The 26,718-nt window shown below is 50.0% G+C and overlaps 1 protein-coding gene across 1 annotated transcript; it reads left to right on the top strand.

Annotated features, from left to right (window-relative positions):
• The first annotated feature begins 8 nt into the window (after positions 1-8).
• Odad4 (outer dynein arm docking complex subunit 4) lies at positions 9-25,325 on the top strand. Its single transcript, XM_038327547.1, has 11 exons — positions 9-177; positions 4,535-4,666; positions 4,903-5,053; positions 5,720-5,781; positions 6,046-6,214; positions 7,891-8,115; positions 8,274-8,481; positions 16,103-16,189; positions 19,799-19,995; positions 22,964-23,064; positions 24,644-25,325. The coding sequence occupies exons 1-11, from the start codon at positions 64-66 to the stop codon at positions 24,920-24,922; spliced, it is 1,725 nt and encodes a 574-aa protein (XP_038183475.1). The 5' UTR covers positions 9-63; the 3' UTR covers positions 24,923-25,325.
• The last annotated feature ends 1,393 nt before the right edge of the window (positions 25,326-26,718 follow it).

Genomic DNA, 26,718 nt, shown 5'->3' with positions numbered 1-26,718 from the left:
AGGTTCTCTCCTGCCACTTTCCCTTTCTGGATCCGCTTCAGAATCTCCAAAATTCTGGTGACCATGTCCGACGGCGAAGCTGAAACCTTGCGAAGCACCTTTCCCTCTTACATGGCAGAAGGCGAGAGGTTGTACCTGTGCGGGAACTATGCTAAGGCCGCCCAGAGCTTCAGCAACGTGAGTCGCGCTTAAACCTATCATTGTTTAGCCTTTCTCCTTTCCCCCTCCTCCCCCTTTTCTCCCCCTCCTCTGCCTCCTCCCCCTTTTCTCTCTCCTCCTCTGCCTCCTCCCCCCCCCACTCCTCATTCCTTTTTTTTTTTTTTGGCTTCTTTCTCCCCCCCCCTTTTCTCCTCCCTCCCTCCCTCCTCTCCCTTCTGAGATAGGGTCTTGTTCTGTAGACCAGGGTGGTCTCAAACTTGCAACAGTCTCCTGCCTGAGCAATGATTGGGGGTGTGTCACCCTCAGAAAATGGTCTCCTCATGTACTTCAGAGGCCAGCTCCCTATCTTGCAGTTGACCTGGAGTGCTAGAACACCACTACCTGGCTCAACACCTTATTTATTTATTTATTTAGAAAGACTTTTTTTTTTTTTTTTTTTTTTTTTTGCGAGCACGCCTGTATGTATGCATGGATGCTTGTGCTTGGCTGTTTGCATACCACATGCATGCCTGGTGCCTGTGGAAACCAGAAGAGGGCCTTCCTAGATCCCCTAGAACTGGAATTACAGGCAGTTACGTGCCATCACCCAGTGCTGGGATCCAGACCTGGGTCCTCTGCAAGAGCAGTAAGTGCCATTAACCAATGAACCATCTCTATTTTAAAAATAGTTCCCCCATCACCATTTCAAAATTCTTTTCACGGGTATGGGTGTTTTGCCTGTGTGTATATGCACACACCACACGCATACGTTGCTCTTGGAAGACAGAAGAGGACATTAGATCCTCCGGAACTAGAGTTACCGAGGATTGAGCTGCCATTTGGGTGCTGGAACTCGAACATGGGTCCTCTGGAGGAGCAGCCCCGCCCTGCAGCCCCGCCCTCGTCTCCATTTTTCATCCCTGGTAGTGTGGGGTCCTGATGATGCCTTGATAATCCACGTCGTATCTAATGTTCCTGGTGGCTGTGATGCACCACTGTCACAAGAACGCTGGCCTTCGTCATTTTCTCCCGTTTGTTGGTCCACCAGTTGGCGGTTACCTGTTGCTTAATAAACTCAGTTTCCCTTCATTAGCTGCAGTTTGCCTGAGAGGCTAAGTGTAGATGGCACAGTCTCTGGCACAGCCTGGCTTGTAAGAAAGTGGTCAGTTGCCGGGCGGTGGTGGCGCACACCTTTAATCCCAGCACTTGGGAGGCAGAGGCAGGAGGATCTCTGTGAGTTCGAGGTCAACCTGATCTACAAGAGCTAGTTCCAGGATAGGCTCCAAAGCTACAGAGAAACCTTGTCTCGAAAAAAAAACCAAAACAAATGGTCACTGAAGTTAGTATATTGTATCACCCTTGCACCCCAAAGGGATTTGGGAGTTGTCTTAGGGTACGAACCAAACTGCATGGCTATGGGGAGAGGGTTGTTACTAACGTTGCTCCACTTTATAGATGAGGAAGTTGATACAGTAGTTAAATAACACACCCAAGGTCACTGCACTGAACCAGCAGGTGGGGGAGGGAGGAAGAGCCTCCGAGCAAGACACTCAGATTCGATTCCAGTTCCTGGGGTGCCAACCTCCACACTGTAAAGTGTTCTTGCAACCTTTTCCTTTTGCTGGAGATGCAGTTTAGTAGGTAGAGTGTTTGCCTCCTATGCATGAGGCCCTGGTTTGGATCCTGCTTAAAACTGAGCACCTCGTGGGTAGAAACGGGAGGAACAGAGATTTAAGAGCAGCCGTGGCTATTTAGCAAGTTCAAGACTAGCTTGGGATAGTGGAGACCCTGCCTCAAAAACAAAATTACAATTTCTTTACTAGAGAGCACATACTGGTTTTTGTTGTTATTTTGTTTGTTTGTTTGTTTTTTGCTGTGGTCTTGGGACTCACCCCCTCCCACATGCCAGGCAATCGCTCCTCTGCTGAGCAACATGACCAGTTCATAGCCTGCAGCTAATTTCTTTTTTTTTGTTTGTTTTTCAGGACAGGGTTTCTCTGTGTAGTCCTGGCCATCCTGGAACTTGTTCTGTAGATCAGGCTACCTCAATCTCAGAAATCCACCTGCCTGTGCCTCCAGAGTGCTAGGATCAAAGATGTGTGCCACCGTACCCAGTGCTCCTTATTTCAAATGGTAGAAGCAGCAGAGCATGGTGGTCCTTGTAATCCCAATACTCAGGAGACTGAGACAGGAGGATTTCGAGTTTGAGGCCAGCCTGGGCTACACAGTGAATTCAAGACAAGCCTGGGCTAAATAGTAAAGCTGTTTCAAAAGAACCAAGTTAAACAAATGAAAACAACCAACAGTCGGGAGGCAGAGGCAGGAGGATCTCTGTGAGTTCAAGGCAAGGCCAGCCTGCTCTACAAATCGAGCTCCAGGGCAGCCAGAGCTGTCACACAGAGAAACCCGGTCTCGAAAAAAAACAGAAAAAAAAAACAAACAAAAACCCTTAAATGGGGGCTAGAGATGGCTCTGCGGTTAAGAGCACTGGTTGCTCTTTCAGAGGACCCCGGTTCAATTCCCAGCACCCACATGACAGTTCACATCTGCCTATAACTCTGATTCCAGGGGATCCCGCATCCTCATGCAAACATACGTGCAGACAAAACAACAGTGCACGTAAAATAAAAATAAATAAAAAAAAAAAAACAATTCTTAAATAAAGTGTCAACCCACTGACAAAACCCAAGACTTTCATAAAGTTGAGCTTCTCAGCTGTTCCCCAGTCTTCTGCCTCTCCCCCAAGTCACACCCTTCAAAAAAAAAAATGATGCCCAGGTAGGCAGACTGAGTTCAGGAGCCCTGCCCCCTCCCAGTCCCCTCTTCCCCCAGAGCTGTCTGGTCCTGGAGCAGCTGAAACAGAAAGCGAAGGTGGCCCCAAGTGACCCCAAGGGCAGGTAGCTATGGGAGAGAAGCCCTCCCATTCTAGGAAAGACCACAGCCGCTTCCTCTTTCTAGAAAAGAAGGAAGAGGGAGAGGGCAGACTTGGCCTGAAGCCCAGGGGATGCCCGTCGGATGCCTGCCTTTCCTAGAACAGGAGACCTTCCCATGCACAGTCACCTTCCCTCGGGCCAATGTTCCCTCTCTGTCCTGGCTGCTCCAGGACTAGGACTCAGTCAGAAGGTGACAGGACATAGCTGGGTGTGATGACACACACTGGTAGGTCTAGCACGTGAGGGAGGCTGAGGCAAGACGATCAGGGGCAGCCCCAGCTACATAGAGTCTGAAGCCATCCTGGCCAATGTGAGGCCTTGTCTCAAGAAACAAACAAGCTGGGCTGGTCAAATGGCTCAGGGGATAAAGAATCTTTTAACCAAGCCTGGTGAACTGAGTTTGGTAGCGGGAGAGAAAGTCTTGAGCAGACTGTTGTTCTCTGACCTCCACATGCCTGCTGTTGCACGCACGTGCCCACACGGACAAACACTCACAAAATTAATTAAAAAAACAGAAAACAAAAGGTGGCAGGATATGGGGAGTGAGGGAAGTGCCCGTCCTTATACTAGGGATTCCCAGACGGCTTCTGTCTTCCTCATGTTTCCATCTCCCCAAATAGTGATAATTCTCAGTTTGCCACATTAAGAAAGAAAGAAAGAAAGGAAGAAAGAAAGAAAGAAAGAAAGAAAGAAAGAAAGAAAGAAAGAAGAGGAAGGCTCAAGCCAGTGGCGATGGCGTGTGTCTGTAATCCCAGCTACTCGAAAGGAGACTGAAGAAATAAGAGAAGGGCTGGGCATGGGGGCACAAGCCTGTAACACCAGCACCCGCACGGTAGAGCCAGGAAGATGGCAGAGTGCTTGAGGCTAGCCTGGTTCATCTACATAGCAAGCTGCAGGCGGGTCATGGCTACAGTGTAAAACCATCTCTCCAAGCCAAACAACAACAGAACAACAAATTGGGGGGGGGACTTTAGGTTAGGGGTGTAACTCAGTGTTTGTGAAGTCCTGGGTTCTGATCCTTACACACAAAGGCTAGTGGATGAAAAACCCAAGTTTCAGATGGTCCTGAAACCTATTTTGTTTGCACTAGATTTTGATAATTATATTGTGAATGGCATGCAACCGACTGAGATTTGCTATTGAGCTTGGTATACACAAACCATCTTGCTGGAATAAGCTAGAAGTATCTGGCAGACAGTCGTATAGCCTCAGCATAACCAACTCCCACATCTCAACCAGTGGCTTCCTTAGTAGCTGAGATTCAGCTTTCTCCAAAACCAGCCAACATGCAGCTAGATACTCATGTTCACTGAGCAGAGACTGCGTTGGACGGATGAGACTCAGGCCGGTGTACTGACCTGGAGGGTCCCCGAGGAACTGCTGGAGCTGTGGGCTGCCCTTTCGGGTCAGGCTGCTGCCTTGCTCTTCCTGGCATTTGTCCATCAGAGCGCTTCCTTTGCCAGGCTCTTCACCTTCAGAGCGGAGATAAGAACTGCCTCGTTGCCCGCTCCAAGTGCTACCTGAAGATGGGAGACCTGGAGAAATCCCTGAATGACGCCGAGGCCTCACTGCAGAGTGACCCAACGTTCTGCAAGGTGACTGCTGGGTGGGAGGACTCAGCCTTGCTTTCGCCATTCCCATTATTACAGCAGACTCCGGGTACTGGTAGTTGAAGAACCAGCTGGATCGCTTAGTGTCTGATGCCCTTTTCTCCTCAGTACCTGCCTCTCGTCTTCCAACCTTGACCTCCAGTCTAAGACCCTTCCATCCTACCACACAAGCCCGTTAAGCTCTTGTCTCTCCATCTGGATTCGGCTGTCTTTCATTCCAGGGGATTTTGCAGAAGGCGGAGACCCTGTACACCATGGGAGACTTTGAATTTGCCTTGGTGTTCTATCATCGAGGCTACAAACTGAGACCTGATCGGGAATTCAAGGTTGGAATTCAGAAAGCCCAGGAAGCCATCAACAACTCAGTGGGAAGTGAGTGAGCGAGCAAGCGAGCAAGCGAGCGAGGGGCTGCGCCCTAATCCAGGAAGGTGTGGGGAAGGTCTGAGGTGCGGGGCGCAGGCAGCTGCCGCCCCACCGGGGAGTCTCACACTTGGATTTGGCTGCTGCTGCTGTCACAGGTTAAATTCTATCTGTCCGTGGAGTGACTTTCTAGCCCTGCTAGGAGGGCTGCTCTGAAGTTGTCCTTTCTGGAGTCTGAAGTCATTCCTAGGCTAGAACAGGATCCCGAGTCCAGCTTTTCTGAGGCTGGCTCCTCCCCCATCACACAAGTACCAACCAGTAGCTTTATCTATCAGCTCCACAGCAGAGAGAAGAAGGAGGTGAGGGAGAGCTCGTCCCTGTGGATAGCAGAGCAGAGAATGGAGGGAGGTGACATGTGACAGTGTCTCCCTGAATCCTGGATCCCCCTTTATTTGGAAATTTGGCTGCTGTGGCCTGGGGCCAGTGGGGGCCCGGCTAGTGTCTAAGAGAGCGTTTCACCAAATGTCCTGCACCGTTTGTGTGTTAGGGTGGCTCGAGCCAGCTCTGCCACAGCCTCTGCCACCTCCTTGCCAAAGGAAGCCATTTCCACATTAAAGTATGTGATAGGTCGTTCCTGAGAGGTTTTGGCCCAGCTGAGTCCCCGCCTCTGTCCTGCAGGTCCTTCTTCAATTAAGCTGGAGAACAAAGGAGACCTCTCCTTCTTAAGCAAACAAGCTGAGGTAAGGTGCCTGATTCTGAGGTCATATGTGTCTTCCAAACACTACTGCCTAGGAGCCTTTCCCTTCTGCCCAGCATGGGCTGCCATGAGATTCTGCCCCGGCTCCAGAGGTAACTTGGGAACCCAGCTGTACCCAATCGAGCACATTTCACGGTTCTCAGCCAGTACTCTGAGGAGCAGGACACTGGGGTCGTAGACTCTCAGTCCATACTGTGTACTTGGTGCTCCTTGGTGAAGCTCCACTGGATGTTGCTCCGTTTTCCAGAGTAAGAAAGCCCAACAGAAGCCACCACCTGTGAAGCAGCTGCTATACAACAACACCAAGCACGAAACCAAGCGAAAGGGTTCACTCAAGAGCGAGAAGACCGTCCGGCAGCTGCTCGGGGAGCTGTACGTGGACAAGGAATACCTGGAAAAGCTCCTTCTGGATGAAGGTCTCTGACCCGTTGTGGCCAGCAGGGCTGGGGCAGCGCAAACCCTGGGGTGGGTGCCTAAGGCACAGCCTGTCGCGGAATGCTCCTGCCACAGACGCGTGGCTAGGTTTGATAGCATTTCTCCCCTGACTCAAGTCACACAAGGTGAGACTAGGCAACACGACGGCTCACATCTGAACCCACAGAGAGGTCCACATTCAGGGTCACTGCTTTTAAGTACGTGGGATCCTTTGCCAACTTTCCATCACTGTGACAGAACACCTGAGATAATCAGCTTGTAAGAAGGAAAGATACGGGTCTGGCGTGGCGGCCCACACCTTTCATCACAGCAGAGACAAAGGCAGACGCAGGTGGATGTCTGTGAGTTTGTGAGGCCAGCCTGGTCTGTGCAACAAGTTCCAGGACAGTCAGGGCTATATCGTGAGACCCCGTTTCCAGAAAAAAAAAAAAAAAAGTTTTATTTCTGCTTAAGTTTCAGAGATTTCATAGTCAGGTATTCAGGTAACTCTACTGTCTTAGGGCCTGAGGCGAGGCAGAACGTTGTTGTGAGGAGCAGCTAGTAGGACAGAGGTGACCGGTGACTGGGACATAATGACAGAGGAGGGGACAGAGGTTCCGATATCCCCTGCTCAAAGGCAGGCCCCCAAGAGCCTACCTACCTTCCTTCCAATAGGCTCCACCTCCTGAAAGTTCTTCCACCTTGTCCCGCTGGCACGTGGGCTAGGAACCAAGCCTTCACTACACAGGCCACTGAGGGAGGGACACTCAATATGCAAATCACCACTGCCACATGCCGAACCGTGGGTAAAGGAACCTGACTGACAGGTGCTGGGATTTGGCACGTTAGTACTGCGTGTTCTGAAACGTCACCAGGTCTCTCCCTCATTTCATAGATGAGGAACTAGAATTCACTGAATGTCCAAGGTGATGACAATCAAGTGGTGTCCTCGTCACTAGAACCCTGTCCCAGTACACTTCCTGTCACACTGTGCTCTGAAACATATACACCCCCCACTAACCTCGGGTGGGGGCATCACAGTGAACTGATAAGCCTGCGGGGGGCGGGGGAGTCACCTTGGAAACAAATACCTTCTCTCCAGAACTGGTTTCCTAAGGCCATCTGCAGGGTTCTCCGCAGGGTTGTGGCACAGGGCTTTACCGCTGGCACATCTCCTTGGTCACAGGCCTGAAGGCTTCCTGCTCTCCAGAGGACCTGCCGGGGAGGGCAGGAGTGACCTGAGCAGTGGTCTTGCATCACTGCAGTTGGCTCTGACCTCTGACCATACAGTAGACAGGATGAAAGCATTCCCCTACGGCTCCCAGCATGCACTGGCTTACTTGGCTCCTGGCTACTCGATAAGGACTGGCATCGTGGGCCACGTTTTACATTCAGACTCCCCTTCTTTCTGAGGGCACAGCTTGAAAGGAGGGAGCCCCGAGTACAGGCTTCTCAGAGTTGTCCAGGTGACCCTTCTTGTCCCCAAAATGTGCCTCTGACCTCCTCCTGGCTCAGTTAGACCCTTTCCACCCAGCCCACATACTCCCTCTTACCTCGCTGTTACTACAGTAACAGGCAGAGGTCCTCCGGGCCCTAGAGCAGGGACTCCAATCCTGGAATAGATGACTCCCTTACATGTGCGATCTCAGTGACGCCCTCCCAAACCCCTTCCCCGCAGACCTCATCAAAGGCACCATCAAGGGTGGCCTGACCGTGGAGGACCTCATCATGACCGGCATCAACTACCTGGACACCCGTAGCAACTTCTGGAGGCAGCAAAAGCCCATCTACGCCAGGGAGCGAGACCGGAAGCTCATGCAAGAGAAGTGGCTAAGGGACCGGAAGCGCAGTCCCTCGCAGACAGCCCACTACATCCTCAAGAGCCTGGAGGACATTGACATGTGTGGGTAGCATTCCCAGGGCAAGGGGAGGAAGCGACGCGATAGCCTGAGCTCTGGCTTCTGCTGACCCATGGGTGGAAACTATCTAGGAGGAGAGGGGTCAGCCCATCAGCAGCGAGGAGGCTGACCTCACCTCCTTGTCACCTCCTTCTCTTCCCAGTGTTGACCAGTGGCAGTGCCGAAGGGAGTCTTCAAAAGGCTGAGAAAGTACTTAAGAAGGTTCTGGAATGGAACAAAGACGAGGTGCCGAACAAGGATGAACTGGTTGGGAACTTGTACAGCTGCATAGGCAACGCCCAGATTGAACTGGGGCAGATGGTGGCTGCCTTGCAGAGCCACAGAAAGGACCTGGAGATCGCCAAAGAATAGTGAGTGCCCCAGGGTGGCCAAGGTCCCTAGGCCTCCGAGACCCTTTGCCAGGGTTGCCCATAGCTTCGTTCCCGTTTTCTGTCCTGCAGGGAAGGCCCAAGGTAGAGTCCAGTGAAAGCAGGGGTTGAGTACTCAAGACTGAAGGTAGAAAGCAAACCTGCGCTGGTAGATTTTTTTTTTCCATATACTGGAGTACAATGGCTCAAATTTCCAAGGAGCTCCCAATGGGTCCCTGGCATGCCAGATATTTCTAGCATTGGGGAACATAACAATGACCAGATAGATATAGGTTTGGATATCTCTGACAAAAAGTGGCCTAGCTATTGAAATTACAATTGTGATCCTGTTAAAAAGCACACTGGGGGATGCCTGGGCAGGGTGTGTGTTAATAATGTAGCATGCTGGCCCTGTGGGAAGACCTGAGGCTGGAGGAAGCTTCAGGATGGAGTGGGAGAGGGACCAAGAGGACGCTGGATCAAGTCAAGCAGAATTTCGTGAGCCATGTGGTGCCCCAGAGGATAAGGCCTGGAGTCCAGCAGAGCTGACTGGGCAGTGGGACCTTAGGCAAGGCCTGCGGCGGCTCTGACTCAGTGTTCCCACTCGGTGGGGTGGGCACGGCTGTTCCTGCGCTGGTGTGAAGGAGAAGATAGACATAAAGTTACAGGCCAAGGACTTGAAACAATAGGGCTGGGGATGTAGTTCAGCAGTAGAGCAACTGCCTGGCATGTTCAAGGCCTTGGGTTCAGTTAGTCCCAGTTGACCTACAGACACACACACATGCACACACACACTCACAATACCATACACATGCACATACACACAAACACACCATATACACAAACACACACATGCACGCACATTCACAATACCATGCACATGCACACACACAGCACACACACAGACATACCATACACATGCACACATACACACACAGCACACACACAGACATACCAATCACATACACAGCCACACACACACCACACATACACAGACATACCATACACATGCACACATACACACATACCACACATACGCCACACAGAGATATACCATACACATGTACAGAAACACACATAAGAAGAGCAAGAACCTGAGGCTGTACCTATTATTCATCTAACAGTGATACAAGTCTCCCTAAAATAAGCTGCTCTCAACCTGAAACATCCCGATGGGGCCATCACTTTCCGGGCATCCTGGGTTTGTTGTCGTTGTTTTAATTGTGGGGAGCCCTGGAAAGCCTCTCCCTCAGTGGCCTGCAGCCAGGGATCAGAGAGAGAAAGGGCCAGGGATAAGAGACTCAAAGAAACGTTCCTGGTGGCCCACTTCAGGTTCCAGCTCTCAGTAGCCATTCTGGGAGAACCCATCAGTGGCTTGTTGGTGCTTTCTTGATCTAATCTCTTCTCTACAGCGCCGCCAAGTGGGGACCCAGCTTTAATGCATGAGCCTTTTGGAGAAACTCTTCACGTTCAAAGTGGGCTACCCCATTTTCACTCAGTGCCTCAGCCCTTAGCCACAGCTGGCTGCTCTCCCTGTTTGGGTGTCTCTCTCTTGCTGTTAGCACAGATTTCTAAGCCCTTTGTCTGAGGACTCTTCTTCCCTGCTGACCAACACGGAAGTACCCAGCATGCATCATAACAGTACTGTTAATACTCCTAGAGATGGGCTCTTCCCAAGACTCAAGGCTTCCCAAGAAACCAGGCCATCGCTTTCTGGGTCATAGCCCCTCCCCCGTTGCCTGTAGTGCCTGCCACTCACAGCCTTGTGCACAGTAGCTCCTGCCCCCTCCTCACTTAGCCACACCCTCAGTGCCATCCATTCCTAGGCAATTTCTTGCATGTTTCCAAGGGCTAAGGAAGATCACACATCAGTCAGTCTAGAATGGAGCAAGGAGTGGGATGGACCCAGAGTTGGAGAGAGCTTTGTCTTTGGTTCCTAGCTCTGTCACTTCGAGCTGTGTGGATCTGAGCAGCCCGTCGCCTCAGTTTCTTACCTGTCCTGAAGTTCTAATAATACCACCTGACAGGGATCCTGACGGGGAAGATAAGGCATGTGTGGTCTGAGGGTCTTAATCCGAGCACAGGAGGCAAAGGCAGGCGCATCTCTGTGAGTTCAAGGCTGCTCAGGACTAAACAAGTCAGACTCAGTCTCCAAAAGAAAAAAACGGTGTGTTAACCCTGGATACAGCCATCTCCCATGCCTTCGCTTCTTTCCCCACAAGCCCCAGACACGGATGTTTCACTGACTCCAAGGCATTCCTCTTTGAATGCCCTGTAGCAGTCCCACATGTAACCAGTCTCACTCAGTCTTTTCAGTCTCTCTAGTACAGCTTGGAGTCCCTAAACCTTAGGCAGCCACTCCCTTGAGGAAGCCCAGGAGGCTCCTGAATACCTCCCTCCTGTCCTGGCCACCTGCCCTGGGCTTCCCATGAAAAAACAACCCAGTGCTCACAGGCTGCTCCCCCCCCCTTTTTGCACTCAGCCTGGCTTTCTGGCCTGAAGCCATGGGAAGGATCTCAGCTTTGACTCTGCTTTTGCCTCCTCAGGAGGGTGTCCCTGTCCTCAGAGCTTGCTCTGTCAAGCCACTACCTCTAATTCTTCAACTTTTAAATTAGGGTCTCACTCGAGGAAAGCTCTTGACATTGAGTAGGGGTAGGGCTGGAAGAAGGGGTGTAGAGATCCCACCCCGTTCCTCCCTGTCCACTGGTATCCTACCCTATTGGCCCTCTTAGATATTGGACTTTGGGAAGAGAGTCATTCTCTTATTAATCAGTCCTTGTCATGTAACAGGAGTGCCAAGTGACTGGGAACACAGCAGTGTTCTTGACAATGTTCCTTTTTTATTTTTGTATGTTTTGAGACAGGATTTTACTATGTAGCCCAGGCTGGCCTCCACCTCCTGATCCTCCTACTTCTCTCTCCCAGGAGCTGGGATCACAATTACAAGCACAGACCACTTGGCCTGGCTAGCTAGTTCCTGCCTTTTCAGTATCTGAGAATGGGGTCTTACCTAGAAACCCTAGTCTAGGTGAATTCTGTGGCGACTCACCGGTTAGCCAATGACTTGTCCAAGAGGCTTCTCAGTACTCCAGCCCTCATTTATTTCTTGGGTGGATGCAGATTTGATTTACGTGCCTTCTTGCTGCTGGTAGTTTGTTGTTGTTCTTGTTTTAAATGAGATAGGCTTTCAAGTAGCCCAGGTTAGCTTGAACTCACTGAGGATGACTGTGAACTCCATAACCTCCTGCCTGTTGGGATCATGCAAGGATTATGTGGTGGTTGGGGATCAAATGCAGGGCCTTGTGTATGTCCCCAGGCCTTGCTATAAGTTTTTTATTGCTTGGGGCTGGTGAGATGGCTCAGCGGTTAAGAGCATTGCCTGCTCTTCCAAAGGTCCTGAGTTCAATTCCCAGCAACCACATGGTGGCTCACAACCATCTGTAATGAGATCTGGTGCCCTCTTCTGGCCTGCAGGCATATATACAGACAGAATACTGTATACTTAATAAATATTTTTAAAAAAAAAATTTTGTTTTTTTTGGTTTTTTTCGAGATAGGGTTTCCCTGTAGTTTCTAGAGCCTGTCCTGGAACTAGCTCTTGTAGACCAGGCTGGCCTCGAACTCAGAGATCCACCTGCCTCTGCCTCCCGAGTGCTGGGATTAAAGGCGTGCGCCACCACCGCCCGGCTTAAAAAAATTTTTATTGCTTTTTAAACTTTCCATGGTAGGCCTGAACCTAGACCTCATGAATTCTAGCCAAGTATTCTAACACGGAACTACATTTTTGTTGGTTTTTTTTTTTAAGACAGGGTTTCTCTGTGTAGCTATGGAGCCTGTTCTGGCTCACGCTCTGTAGACTAGGCTGGCCTCGAACTCACAGTGATCTACCTGCTTCTGTCTCCTGAGTGCTGGGATTAAAAGTGTGTGCCAACACCTCCCGGCTCAGTCCCTCCTCCTCCTCCTCCTCCTCCTCCTCCTCCTCCTCCTCCTCCTCCTCCTCCTCCTCCTCCTCCTCCTTCTTCTTCTGAGACAGGGTCTCACTATGTAGTCCTAGGTCACCTAGAACTCATTGTATAGACCAATCTGGCTTCAAACTCAGAGTTATACCTGCCTCTGCCTCTGGAGTCCTGGAATTAAAGACATAAAGGTATACACCACCGCTCTTGGCAGCTCTGATTAGTATTCTGAATAAATGAAGAAAGCGCTGTGTGATTGTCTATGTTCTCACACCAGAGCAGAGTGCCCACCTTTAACTTTGTGGTGGCTCTGGAGATCCAACCTGTGTCCCTGTGTATGCTAGGCAGGCTCTACCATGGAGCCATACTCCCTAGACCCAAGGGAGCCCACTCTGGAAGGGAAACCTAACTCAGACAGACTATGAGGGCAGCTGGGGAAAAGTGTGGCTGAGGGTCCTTGGATAGAGACCGGCAGGAACCCTACCAGAGGGGATTCAGGACAGGAGGTTGAGAGTGGACATGTGGAAGGCAAGGACCATCCTTGGCAGAGAGATGGGTGATTTGGGGACTGATTCTATGATAGGCTAGATTGAAGCCAATAAGGGAGTTTGATTTTCAGAAAGTTCTGCCATGCTGGGTTTAATTCAAAACTCCGGGGAAATCTCTCACCACCCCCTCCCCCCTCACACTGTAGCACGAATTCTAATTGATCTTAATAGTAAAAACCTGGAGTCAGATATAGGGGTTAGTATTGAAGATCAGAGAAGCGGAGACATCAGCCACTAGAGAGTTCTTAAATCTACCAATGCTCAGACCAAAGGGGTGATCCTGTCTCTATGAATCCTCAGAATCCGAAACTTCAGATTGCATCTGAGCTCCTGTCTCCTCCTGCCTTGTATTCCTCTCTCTGCCCAGCCAAATCACTCCTGTCTCCACCTCCCTAGTGCTGGGATTAAAGGCGTGGGATCCCAAATGCTGGGATGACCTTTGTGTGAGCTCTGTTTCGATCTTGTGTAGCTCAGGGTGGCCTGAACTCACGGCGATCCGTCTGCCTCCGACTCCCAAGTACTGGCTCTACAGGTGTGTGCCACCACTGCCTAGCCTGTATGACTGACTAGTGGCTTATCTCTGCTTTGCTTTGTTTGGTTTCGTTTTTGAGACAGGGTCTCATGTAGCCCAGGCTAACCTCAGACTTGCAGTCTAGCCACAGCTAGCTTCGAACTCCCGATCCTTCTGCCTCAGCCCCTTGGGTGCTAGGATGACATTTGCGAGCCACTACGATAGGCTGTTTTAAAATGGCAGTCTTGCTGTGTAGCCTAGGCTGGCCTCAAACTCCTGGCTCAAGCGGCCCTTCTATCATAGCCTCCTGGGTAATCTGGAACTGCTGGCATGTGCCGCCGTGCCTGGTGCCTGGCTCTGGCTCCACAGAAAGGTGCTGAAGAGAAGGGGAGGAGAGGCCAGCCTGCAACAGGAAAGAGCGAGGCGCAAGTGGAGCAGATCGCAGCTGAGCGGTGTTAAAAACAAACTGGAGTCAGTCACTCATGCTGAATTCACATTGCTAAGCTGAAACTATGCTGTCCAGTTGACCTGAGAAAAGGGCATTACAGAGATAACTGCCATGTTTCATAAACGGCCTCGTTTTAATTGGCAAGATAACGAAGTCTCTCTCTGAATTAAGCATTACAGGAAAAAAAAAACCTAACAGAAGTAACCTGATATTAATCAATCTTATTTTTCTATTATTCTCTCTGGGTCTCAGCCTTACATGGAAAGTAATTGGGAAAGAGCTATTCTCATCCATCCCCTTCCGTCTTCTTTGCTTGTCTTCCATTTCCCACCATTCTCTACCCTCCTCCATCTTCCTCCATTCTCTCTCTCTCTCTCTCTCTCTCTCTCTCTCTCTCTCTCTCTCTCTCTCTTTCTTTTCTTCCTCCCTCCCTCCTTCCCTTCCTTCCTTCCTTCCCTCCCTCCCTCCCTCCCTTCCTCCTTCCCTTCCTTCCTTCTTTCTTTTGGAAGCTTGTATTCTGCTTATGACCCACCAGTCTCCCTCCTGTCTGGGAGGGTAGGATGAAAGGGGTGCGTTTTGGGGACAGGAGAGAGACCAGGATGGTGCAGATGGCAGCTGCCCTCTGTAGACATACTCCAGGACAGTGACAATGGAGAGAGCATGTCCAGCTCAATGCTCTGAGCCCAGTTCTCCACATCCCCAATTTCCCTAAGTTCCTGACTGAAGTTCTCCACCATTCCAATCCACAGGCCTGTCTGCTTGGCAGACTGGGCAGCCTGGGCCTGTAGGGTCTTCACCTCCTGGTGCAGCTTTCTCTGGTTCACGAAGGCCTGGGTGGTGATCCACCAAAGTTTCCGTCGGGCGGTTGCTGCAGCGATAGCCTCTCACCTCCTTGTCTGTCGCTCCTTGCGTTCATTGTGCTTGGCCTTTGTTCTTTGGCTGAGTTGGGCTGGGAGTGGGCACGACAGGCCCCTCCCCAGGGCTGCAGGAGCTGTCTTGGGTCTTGGCTCACTGTGTTTTCTGGAATCCTTTCTAGTTATGTACTCATTCTGCTCAGTTTACTGGAATAATAATTCTATTTTGTCAAATGAAGCCTTGCCGGACTCTAGAACCAAACACAAAGCAAACTAAGATCTTTGAGCTCAGTTTTAATTGTTCCCTTTGACAGCGAGAGTTTTTTGTTTGTTTGTTTGTTTGTTTGTTTTTTGTTTTTCGAGACAGGGTTTCTCTGCAGCTTTAGAGCCTGTCCTGGAGCTAGCTTTTGTAGACCAGGCTGGTCTCGAACTTCCAGAGATCTGCCTGCCTCTGCCTCCCGAGTGCTGGGATTAAAGGCGTGCGCCACCACTGCCCGGCTGAGAGTTTTTTTTTAATTATTTGTGTATGTCTATGTGATTGTATATGTATATGTGTAGGGTGTGCGTGGAGGCCAGAAGGGGGTGTTGGGCATCCACGTGTAGCGTGTAGGACTCTTCAGTTTTTTCTTTGAGAAAGTGTCTCTTCCTCTCTCTCTCTCTGTCTCTCTCTCTCTGTCTCTGTCTCTCCCTCTCTGTCTCTCTCTGTCTCTCTCTCTGTCTCTCTGTCTCTCTCTCTCTCTCTCTCTCTGTGTGTGTGTGTGTGTGTGTGTGTGTGTGTGTGTGTGTGTGCAGGAATGCACGTATGTTCATTCCATGGCTCCCATGCTCCTTTGGCATCTTCAGAGTCAGCAGCTTAGACCCGCACAGACGTGTTTTCTCCTCTGGCTGGGAAAAGCTCAGGGTCTTGCACATGCTAAGCAAGCCCTGTGTGACTGAGCTGCACCCCCAGCACACTGACTTTTTCACTTCCTATGTCATAGACTTTTTTTCATGCCCACCAATTAGCCCTTGTTAGGTTGCCCCTAAGAGATTGTTTCTAAAATAAGAAACATTTTAATTGATGTTCTTGTTACATTACCTTGAGGTAAATTTTAGAAGGGAGAATTGTTGGACCAAAGGGACATCTTTGTAGGTTGTCAACTCCGGTCAGACCCTTATGATGCCCATCTCAGGGTGCAGAGGGACCTGTGTGCCACAGCTCTGCCAGCCTGGAACTCTGAATTCCTGGAGTCAGGACCCCAGTGTCTGTCTTTTTCACCACAATGTCTGATTTTTACTTAATGGCTGTCTTTGCTGCTTCTCCACAGTGACCTTCCAGATGCAAAATCAAGAGCCCTTGACAATATTGGCAGAGTTTTTGCCAGAGTTGGGAAATTCCAGCAAGCCATTGACACGTGAGTAGTATAGACTGCCCCTTCCCTAACCGGGACTGGGACTTCCTTCCCTCACACGGGAATTCCAGTCGGGGACATAACTCTGGCAAAAAGGCAGAAACCTGGTGTGGCAGTCCATGCCAGGAATCCTAGTTACTCAGGAACCTGAGAGAGGAGCATCTCCAGAAGTTCAGGCCAAATAGAGCTACGTAGCAAAACCCTATCTCAAGGCCAGGCAGCGATGGTGCAAGCGGTTTTTATCACAGCACTCAGGAGGCAGAGGCAGGCAGATCTATCTCTGTGAGTGCAAGGCCAGCCTGGGCTACAGATTGCGTTCCAGAATAGTTAGGATTGTACAGAGAAATCCTGTCTCAGACAAAAGAAAAGAACCCTATCTCAAGAAGAAGAAGAAAGAAGAAGAAAAGAAATGAGGAAGAGGAGAGGTGATGGTGATGATGGGAAGGAAGGAGGACCAGATGACCTAGACTCCTGGCTCTGCTGGGTGACATTGACGTCCTTGTCTGGTCTGTCTGGTGCTGGGGACCAAACCCATGGCCATATGGGACACCAGCGTGTCACCTTGTCAATCTCAACAAGTTTTCTTTTTTCCCCACCGCTGAGCGGCCACTTTAAAACATTTCTTCTTGTAAATTATCTTAGGTGTAAGGTGTTCTGATTGCATGCCTGTCTGTACACATAGGCTTGGCGCCCAGGAAGGTCAAAAAAGGCCATAAGATCCCCGGGACCGGGGAAAAACGTGAACTGCCATGCGGGTCCTGGGAATTAAACCTGGGTCCTCTAAAAGAGCAGACAATATTCCTAACCTCTGGGCCATCTCTCCAGTCTCTGATTAACCACTTTAAAACTCTGATCTTCTCATTTACTTAGCTTTATTTCTTTTTATTAATTAAACTTTTTATTTATTTTACATCCCTACTGCTCCTCTTCTCCTCCTCCTTCCCCCTGCCCCCGTGGATCTTCTCATTTAAATGAGTCAGTGGAGGAGAACCGACATTTTCTCAGAATCTCCGAGCTATCAGAAGCACGCTGAGTTCTTCTCAGGCACGAGAGTTGCTCGGCCTTGGGCTGATGAGATAGCTTAGAGGTAAAAGGTGCCTGCCACCAAATTTAACAACTTTGATCCCTGGGACCCACATGGTGGAAGGAAAAACCAGCAGAACCAGCTTTTGTCCTCTTAGCTCCACATCAAACCATGGCACCTGTGTGTTACACACACACACACACACACACACACACAGTAACAATGTAAAAAATAAAATTAAAAGAAAATAATTATTTGGTCTTGTCCCTGGTAATTCTAATTCTTTTGTTTGCTTGTTTGTTTTTCAAGATAGGCTTTCTCTGTGTAGCCTTGGCTATACTGGTACTTGCTCTGTAGACCAGGCTGGCCTCAAACTCACAGAGAGTCGCCTGCTTCTGCCTCCCGAGTGCTGGGATTAAAGACATCTGCCACCATTGCCCAGTTGGAAATCCTAATTCTAAACTGAAGGTCAGGACTCAAGAACTTAATTTTTAAAAATATTTATTATTAAGGTGTGTGTGTGTGCGTGCGCGCGTGTGCGTGTGTGTGTGTGTGTGTGTGTGTGTGTGCTCGTGCATTGTATGCATGATGTGGGGCTGGGGAGACGGCATGTGTGTCCCACCAAGCACATGTGGTGACCAGAGGACAACTTTGTGGAGTCAGAGCTCTCCGTCCATGTTTACACTGGTGGCAGGGTCAGACTCGGGTCGCCAATCTCGTGTGGCAAACTCCTTTCCCATGGGGCCGAGTCACCAGCTGGCAACCCATTTCTAGGCGACTCTTAGTTTTGGAGCTGGTAGACCCAGCAACCTTCGGGACTTCCATAGAGGCTCTTCCGTGGCTCTGTGACTGTGTGGCATCTCTGGGAACAGTATCTCGACTCTCCAGACGGCCTATTTGAGCTCTAACCCCGGAGTTGGTTATCTGCTCAGTGGGGTGGGTGTGCACAGCTCTAGGGAGCTTCAGATGCAGCCCAGACCTGGAGAGCCAGTTCCTTGGGTGCAGGTACACTTTCTGGAGGGACACTGTCCTTCAGACCTCTGACACTCGGACACCAAGCATCCTCCCACATCACGGGGTTTGTTCTCCTGATGCCCTCCGTGTCTAAAAGGGGAGTATGAGAGCCCGCCCACCCTCAATGTCATTTTGTAATAATGTGTCTCATAATAAATACATGCTCATTGTTAAAATTCTAATTTGGAAAATAAAAGGAGAGGGGAAAAATTAGAACCACCATCCAAAGAAAAATATCTATTTGACTTCACATTTATTATTTATTTATTTTTATTTTTATTTATTTATTGTGATTGAAGTCTCACGTAGCCCAGGTTGGCCTTTGTAGTGAAGGCTGACCTTGAACTTTGGATCCTCCTCTACTATCAGACGTGTCAGCGCTCCCCGTTTTCTGTGGTGGTGAGGCTGTACACAGGGCTCCATGCGTGCTAGACAAGCCTCCTACCAACTGATCCTCATCTCCAGCACCGTGGCTTTGGAGCCGGGCTCTCACTATGCAACCCGTGCTGGTCTTGAGCTCACCTTGTGGCTGAGGCAGCTTTAGGTACTGGAGTCGCAGGGCTGAGCTCAGAGTTCTTTTCATTCCAATCTTTTTTTGTCTGTGCCGCTTTTCCTCCTCTAGAATTTTAGTTAGCGTTCTTTCTCTCTCCAATGCCAGTGCTTGAACTTAGGTCCTTGTGCATGTTAGGTAAGTACTCTGCCACTCACTCAAATCCCCAGCCTTCTTTTTACTTCACGTTTTGAAACACGTCTTCTCTCGGTTGTTCAGCCTGCCCTCAGACTCATTCTCTCCTGCCTTCTCCGCCCCGGTACTTGTGATTACAGGTCTGTACCACTGAGCCTAACCTAGTAATTCTGAAGCTTTTTGTGTTATTTTGGTTGTTTTGATTGTTTTGTTTTTTTAAATATTTATTATGTAAGCTGGGCGGTGGAGGCATATGCTTTTAGTCTCAGCACTTGGGAGGCAAGGGCAGGTGGATCTCTGTGAGTTTGAAGACAGCCTGGTCTACAAAGTGAGTTCCAGGACATCTAGGGTTGTTACACAGAGAAACCCTGTCTCAAAAAACCAAATACACACACACACACACACACACACACACACACACACACTTATTTATTTATTATGTATACAGTGTTCTGCCTGCAAGCCAGAAGAGGGCACCAGATCTCATTACAGATGGTTGTGAGCCACCATGTGCTCTCTGGGAATTGAACTCAGGACATGTTAGCCATCTCTCCAGCCCTGGTATTTTCTTACTGTTTGGTTTTTGTGGAGCTGAAATTAGTGTAGGGTCTCATGTGTACTAGGCAATCGCTCTACCACTAAATTATACCCCCCTCCACCAGCCTTGGGGTACTCTTTTCAAACATTATTTTTCAATGGTTATACCAGATTTGATCCCGCAGATGTTACCAAAACACTTTGACATCTTGGGAATAAATAGGTTGGTACTCACTAATTTCCTCTGGATCAGAAAGAATGAGTTTTATTCCGCGCCCACAGGAAGCCTGGGTCTGCTGTAGCTGAGCGCAGCGTTGGGAAGGAACTAACCTGCTTCTTCTTCTTTCTCCAGGTGGGAGGAGAAGATTCCTCTGGCCAAAACCACCCTGGAGAAGACATGGCTGTTCCATGAGATTGGACGCTGTTACTTGGAGCTGGACCAGGCATGGCAAGCCCAGAGTTACGGTGAGAAGTCTCAGCAATACGCCGAGGAGGAAGGGGACCTCGAGTGGCAGCTGAACGCTAGTGTTCTGGTGGCACAGGCACAAGGTACGGGTTCAGAGTCTTCCATCCTACCTGTTTCTCCCAGCGTCAAGCCCAGCTACTGCATGTGGATGGGAGTTCCCAGGGCCGAGCCTACCCTGTGTTCACATTCTTGCTTTAATTAAGAATGAGCACAAGTCACTCCAACTTTTTTTTTGTTTCTTTGCTTCTCTATTTGCTTGTTTTAATTAATTAATTTTCTTTTTTCAAGACAGGGTTTCTCTGTGCAGCCCTGGTTGTTCTGGAACTCAATCTGTAGACCAAGCTGTCTTCAAACTCAGAGATCTGCCTGCCTCTGCCTCCCGAGCACTAGGATTAAAGGCGTGCATCCCCACTGCCTGGCTTTGTTTTAATTTTTTAAATAATATTTTAATTACTTCTTTGAAGATTTCACACACATATTTTTACCTCCCCTCCTCTAGTTCCTCACGGATCCAGCGTCACTTTCCCTCCCCATCCAACTTTGTGTTACCTTTTTGTTCTTTTTTTTTAAGATTTATTTATTTACTCTGTATACAGTTTTCTGCCTGCACACCAGGACACCAGATCTCATTACAGATGGTTGTGAGCCACCATGTGGTTGCTGGGAATTGAACTCAGGACCTTTGGAAGAGCAGGCAGTGCTCTTAACCACTGAGCCATCTCTCCAGCCCTATCTTTTTGTTCTTAACCCACTAAATGCAATTCGTGTTGCTCAGCCAGTGTCCAGCGTGGGGCCTGCCCTAGAGTGTGATCAACCTACCAGGGAGCAGCAATCACATGCCAGTAGCTCCTCAGCTGAGGGTGGGACTGACTTCGTACCCCATATTCCCCTCCATGCTGGGATTTTGCTTGAACTTGTCCAGTCTTGTGCTGGCTTGCCTAGCTGCTGCAGGTTTATCTGTACAACCGTGGGCACCTGTGCTGACTTGCCCGTCACCCGATAGGGCTGGGAGGAGTGAAATCAGGTGAGGTCAGAGGGGCTATCGCCATTTTACTGAGAGCAACCAGACTTTATATACCTTTATCAGAAACAGAAAATAATGCCAATTGCCACAATCGATTCAGTTGTAGTTGCCAGGAAACAGTGAAGTTTGCAGGCCACACAGAGGACACAAGATTAATATCTAAGACCAATTGTGCTGTGAGGCCTTCATGCTTCCTTGACTACTGAGGGAACAAAGAGAGGAACGTAAAGCAGCCTGAATGCTTCACTGCCTGAGGGAGTGTATCGGTCTCTCAGGAACTGGAAGGCATATTGCGCCTCTGGAGCCATGCACTCTAACCTGAGAAACCCATATGACGTATGCCTCTCAAGGCAGCTAGACCAGGCCAACTCCGTGGTTCCCTGCATACAACTACCCTGTTGTAGCCAGGAAACACTGTTTTCTTGACGTCATTCACCTGGCTCTCACAGTCTGTCTTCTTCCTCTTCTGTGAATATCCTTGAGATTTGGGATTATATAGATGTCCCATTTAGGCTCCCATTACATGTCATTTGTAATTTGTTATTCTGGGCACAGGTTCTCTGCAGTCTGTTATCCCCTTCCTGGGGGCCAGTTGTGGGTCTCTGTGTTAACTTCCATTTGCTGCAAGAAGAATCTTTTGAGAGATCTGCTGAGTCATCAGGAGTCAGTTAAAAGCTATGCTCATTTAAGGGTCTCTCCTAGGGCATTATGGTCTTTCTGGACACATTCTGGGGATTGAACTCAGGACTTCTGGAATAGCAGCCAGTGTTCTTAACCCCTGAGCCATCTCTCCAACCCCAGATGGAGCTCTTGTTAAGGGCACCGATCTTCCACTCTGTCTCTCAGTGAATCAGTCCGGTCTCGGCTCCAGTGCTAACTGGCTGGGTGAGCTCTGCAGAGCCACCTGTTCTCCGTCCTATCAGAGGATGGAACTGGAGGTCCCAGCAGCTGTCTGTGGCACACACCCGCCTCTCCATGTCACCTTCCTTCCCAGGGGGATTATTATCGTTGCTGTCTTTCTGTGCATAAGCTGTGTGGATGTGTGTGCAGAGGCCACAGGAAGATGTAGGATGGTAGTCTCTCCATTTCAGTTGGGTTGACTGGCGAATAAGCTCCTGGGGTCTACCTGCCTCCCAGTGTTGAGGCTGCAGGCACAGGTAGTACCTTTTCCATGGGTACTGAGGATTTGAACTCAGGTCCTCACGCTTGCCTCGCGAGTGCTTTTACCCATTGAGCCATCTCTCCACCTCCCCATTTTGTTTTGTTTGTGAAAAACAAACAAACAAACCCATGAGACAGGGTCTTATGTGTCCCAAGCTAGTCTTGAACTTGACAGCCAATCAGGACCTTATACTTCCCCTGCCTCACCCTCCTAGGTGTTGGGATTGCAGGTGTGTGCCACCACACCCAGTTTTGGGAGTCGAACCCAGGGCTTCATGCATGATAGGTAGGTATTCTACCAACTGAGCCATGCCCCCAGCCCTGCGTAGCATTTTCAAAAAACTTAAAAAGTATCTAAACCAGGTGATGGTGGTGCACGCCTTTAATCCCAGAACCAGGGAGGCAGAGGTAGGCCAATGTCTGTGAGTTTGAGGCCAGCCTGGTCTACAGAGTGAGTTTCAGGATGGCCAGAGTTAAGCAGTGAAGCCCTGTCTCAAAAAAAAACAAAACCAAACAAAAACTAAGAAGGATAGATTGCCTCTTTGGGAGCCATGTCCAGATTCAGTTGCATTCCCCACCCTGGAGATACACGTTGTGTGTGCTGTGCCTATCCTAAGATCTCTCCCCTCATTGACTTCTTTGTGGCGCCTAGGATCTTCAGTGTTCTCCTGTGTCCCGGTCCTCAGTGCCACACAGACCAGGAATATGCTTCAGAGATGGGGCGGAGCAGCTCGGTGGTCACCCGGGGCTGATTCCAGCTCACACAAACTTCTGATGGGTCCTGGGAGTGGTCAGGCAGGCCAGGGGCTCTGTCCAGCTACACAGAGGGACTCAGTTTGTTCTCTGCCTTCTCCCCTGCTCTCCAGTGAAGCTGAGAGACTTCGAGTCAGCTGTGAACAACTTCGAGAAGGCCCTGGAGAGAGCCAAGCTGGTCCACAACAATGAAGCGCAGCAGGCCATCATCAGCGTGAGCCTTTGTCAGCCGCGTGGGGGATGGGGGGTGGGGGGATGGGGGGTGGGAGGGGGGCGTGTGGGAGTGGGTGGTTTGTCACCCGCTGGGCGTGGGGATGGGGTGTGGGAGTGGGTGGTTGGGCCCTCGGCTCCCCTCGGCCTTCCCCAGCTGCTCATTCCCACTTGCTGTAGGACATGCTGGCAGGGTACCGGTTTTGACCTTCGCCACCACTGTTCATCTGTATAGCAAGCAGCCCATCTATCTGAGTGGTTTTATTGGAAACAAACAAACAAGCCAAACTTTGACCAAACACATTCACCTCTTTGATGTCCTATGCACCCCGACACTTACTATTATCTTCTTATGTATTATTAATTAGCTAATTAATTAATATGAGGTCTCTTTACATTGCCCGGGCTGGCCTCAACCTCAAGTGATCCTCCTGCCTCAGGCTCCAGAGCAGCTGGGACTGTAAGACTCTAAGCACAGCCTTTGCGCTTTTCGTTTTCCTTTCTTTCTTTTTTTTTTTTTTTTGTTTGGTTTTTCGAGACAGGGTTTTTCTGTGGCTTTGGAGCCTGTCCTGGAACTAGCTCTTGTAGACCAGGCTGGCCTTGAACTCACAGAGATCCGCCTGCCTCTGCCTCCTGAGTGCTGGGATTAAAGGCGTGCGCCACCACCGCCTGGCTGATTGTTTATTTTCCTCCCTTTTCTATTTTTCCCTGTGTGTGTGTGTGTGTGTGTGTGTGTGTGTATGTGTGTGTATGTGTGTGTGCATGTGCGTGCTTGTAACCGCCCTACAGAAAGCACAAGTATTTCCCGAGCACAGTTAGTATGGACCGCTGAGTCCATGTGTGGCCTGACGGCTGTGGTCCATAAGAGGCTCGGTGTCTGTGGGAAAACTGAGAGCAAAGCATAAGCCCTGGTTTGTGACCAGCATCATAAGGGACCAGGGAGGTTCAGAGCGAGAGCCCGGGTCTCCTGGGAGTCAGAGCTGGAGGCTACCCCAGAGGCAGGGCTGAATTACCCTGAAGGCTACGCAGTGTTTGATTAACTCAGTGGTTCTTTGTGGGGCCAGGTCTGAAGCCCCCTCACCCTCCTGCGTCGCCATCTCCAGACCCAAAAGCTGACAGGGACCCTCAAACCACGCTGAAGAAGAGTAGCCATGCCCTCTGGGCCTCCAGTACACGCATGCAGTACACGCATGCAGTACACACATCTAGTACATGCATGCAGTACACACATCCAGTACACGCATGCAGTACACACAACCAGAACACACATGCAGGTACTGTGTCCCGTGACAGCCTCTGAGACAACTATGATGTGAGAGAACTTCCTCGAGACCCCACAGAAAGCAGGGTCTGGGCGAGGATTGTAATCCCAGCTGAGGTAGAGATTGTGAATTGCAGGAGGACCATGATTTTGAGACCAGCTTGGACTACATAATGGGACCCTATTTCAAAACAAACCAACCAGCCTGGTGTGGTGGTGCATGCTTGTAATCCCAGCACTTGGAAAGCAGAGGCAGGAGGATCAGGAATTTGAAGGCAGCCATGGGGGAAAAAAAGTTCACCAGCTCCTCTGCCTTCCACAGGCCTTAGACGACGCTAACAAGGGCATCATTGAAGAACTTAAGAAAACTAACTACAGGGAGATACTTAGGGAAAAGGCAGAGAAACGTGAGTCCCTCCCCTGCCCTTCCCTCACAGCAGACCTGCCAACTTGCCAGTCACCTCCCCAGGCCGGGGTGGCACTGCCCTCGGGGTCTGCTCATTTAGTTGCCAGCAGCGGCTGCATCCTTTCTTGGGCCAGGACCGGGCGAGAATGCAGTTCACCTCAGCCAGGGTTTGCCCCCAGCCCAGCTGCCCTGTGAATGTCTCCGGGTTATTTATTCATTGTCTGGACAGTAGAGGGCAGTGTTGTCCATCTTTTTACCTTGGGATAGCCATGGACCTGTTAAGCCTCTATTGGCGACTTCCACGGGAACCACTTCCAGGAAGAGCATGAAGGACACCCAGGAGGTGATAGTGGCTTTTCTATAATTATCAGAGACAAGGATCAGGAACCCCTTTGGTCACAAGCAGCTCTCTGGGTGCCCCTCTTGCTTACAACCTGCTCACATGATTATAAGAGAATTCAGTGCTGATTGCTTTCCACAGACAAATAAAATGGTGGCAGGATGGGGACACTGGCAAAAAAGAACCTGTGTCATTTCCTAGCACCTATGACCTATGCCATTTTTGTTAAGGGAAGGAGGATGCCTTTTTATATTTATATTTATTTATTTATTATGTGTACAATATTCTGTCTGTGTGTGTGCCTGCAGGCCAGAAGAGGGCACCAGACCTCATTACAGATGGTTGTGAGCCACCATGTGGTTGCTGGGAATTGAACTCAGGACCTCTGGAAGAGCAGGCAATGCTCTTAACCGCTGAGCCATCTCTCCAGCCCAGGAGGATGGTTTTTGCATCCTCCTGGGGAAGGCGTGGTTGTGGGAGCAGTGTGGTAGGCAGTGGCTGCTCATGTGGCATGGACCAAGAAAAAAATATCACTGTCATTTCTCATAGGGAACAGCGCCTGTGCTTTTGGGCCAGATTGTCTTGGGTTCAAATTCTGATTTTGCTCTTGCTTGGAGGAAGACGATGGCGTAATTATCCCTTGTGTCAGTCTTGGGTTCCTGTGCAATCCCATGACAGTGGAGGGGTGTCATGTGCACAGCATCACCACAGATGTTAGAGCAGGACTGCCGTCAGGCCCTGAGCCATGACCAGTTCTACCCTTTTGGAAGCGTGAGCTGTCACACCATAGGAAAGAGCTCTCAGGGCTTTGCTCCCAGAAGCACAGGCCTCCAGAGGCCGAGTCACAGTAAGATCTTCAATCTGCCCCCACCCCGTTCTGTTTCCCAGAGGAGGTCAATGCGCTGATGGAGCTGCCAGGAGCATCATCAGAGAAGGAATCCAGGCGAGCTCGGGAGGAGCCCGAGAAGGTGATGAGACAGTGGGAAAGGGATCCCACGGAGAGCGAGAGAGATACCACGGACGATGAGGGGTCGAAGCAGAGATCGGAGGAGCATGACAGCAAAGGCCCCGGAGAACTTGCCAGAAAACTGTTAGGGGACGGTAGGTCACCAAAAGAAATAACCAGTAAAGAGTCGAGGGAAATCTACAGGAGGCTCTCAGAAGACTCGGACCACACAGTCTCAGACAATGTAAGCCTATTGGAGAGGAAAATGGACGCAGCCAGAGGGGAGGCCGAAAGGTTGGAGAAAACAGAAGAAGAAGACGAAAGGAAAAACTGAAATTCTTAACAAACGGGAAAGGAATGAAGACTTGCTTAGCAGGCATTAGGTTCCGGAGGATGGTGATCACAGGTGAGACGCTTTTGATAGGAAAAACTGGGAGACTGACTCCTACATGTCATCCCACGTGCCCCCCGCCCCGCTTTCTCATTAAATATGTGTCTTAACTTCTACAAATCCTGAGTCATCGTGCCTCCTTCCTACCCCTCATCCTCGGTAGGAAACTAGTGGAAGATTTGAGAGGGGCTGATGGAGACACAGGTGAGCCCCAGAGAGCCCAGATCACTGCAGAGACAGACAGGGAAGGAAAGCCCTGGGAACACAGGGGTTTCTGCTTGCGTCTCAGCCTTTGGCTCACTTTCCCCAGGACC

This window comes from Arvicola amphibius, chromosome 4 (assembly GCF_903992535.2).
Source record: "Arvicola amphibius chromosome 4, mArvAmp1.2, whole genome shotgun sequence".
In the NCBI taxonomy this organism is placed as follows: Eukaryota; Metazoa; Chordata; class Mammalia; order Rodentia; family Cricetidae; genus Arvicola; species Arvicola amphibius.
This window is presented reverse-complemented; position numbering and strand designations above follow the sequence as displayed.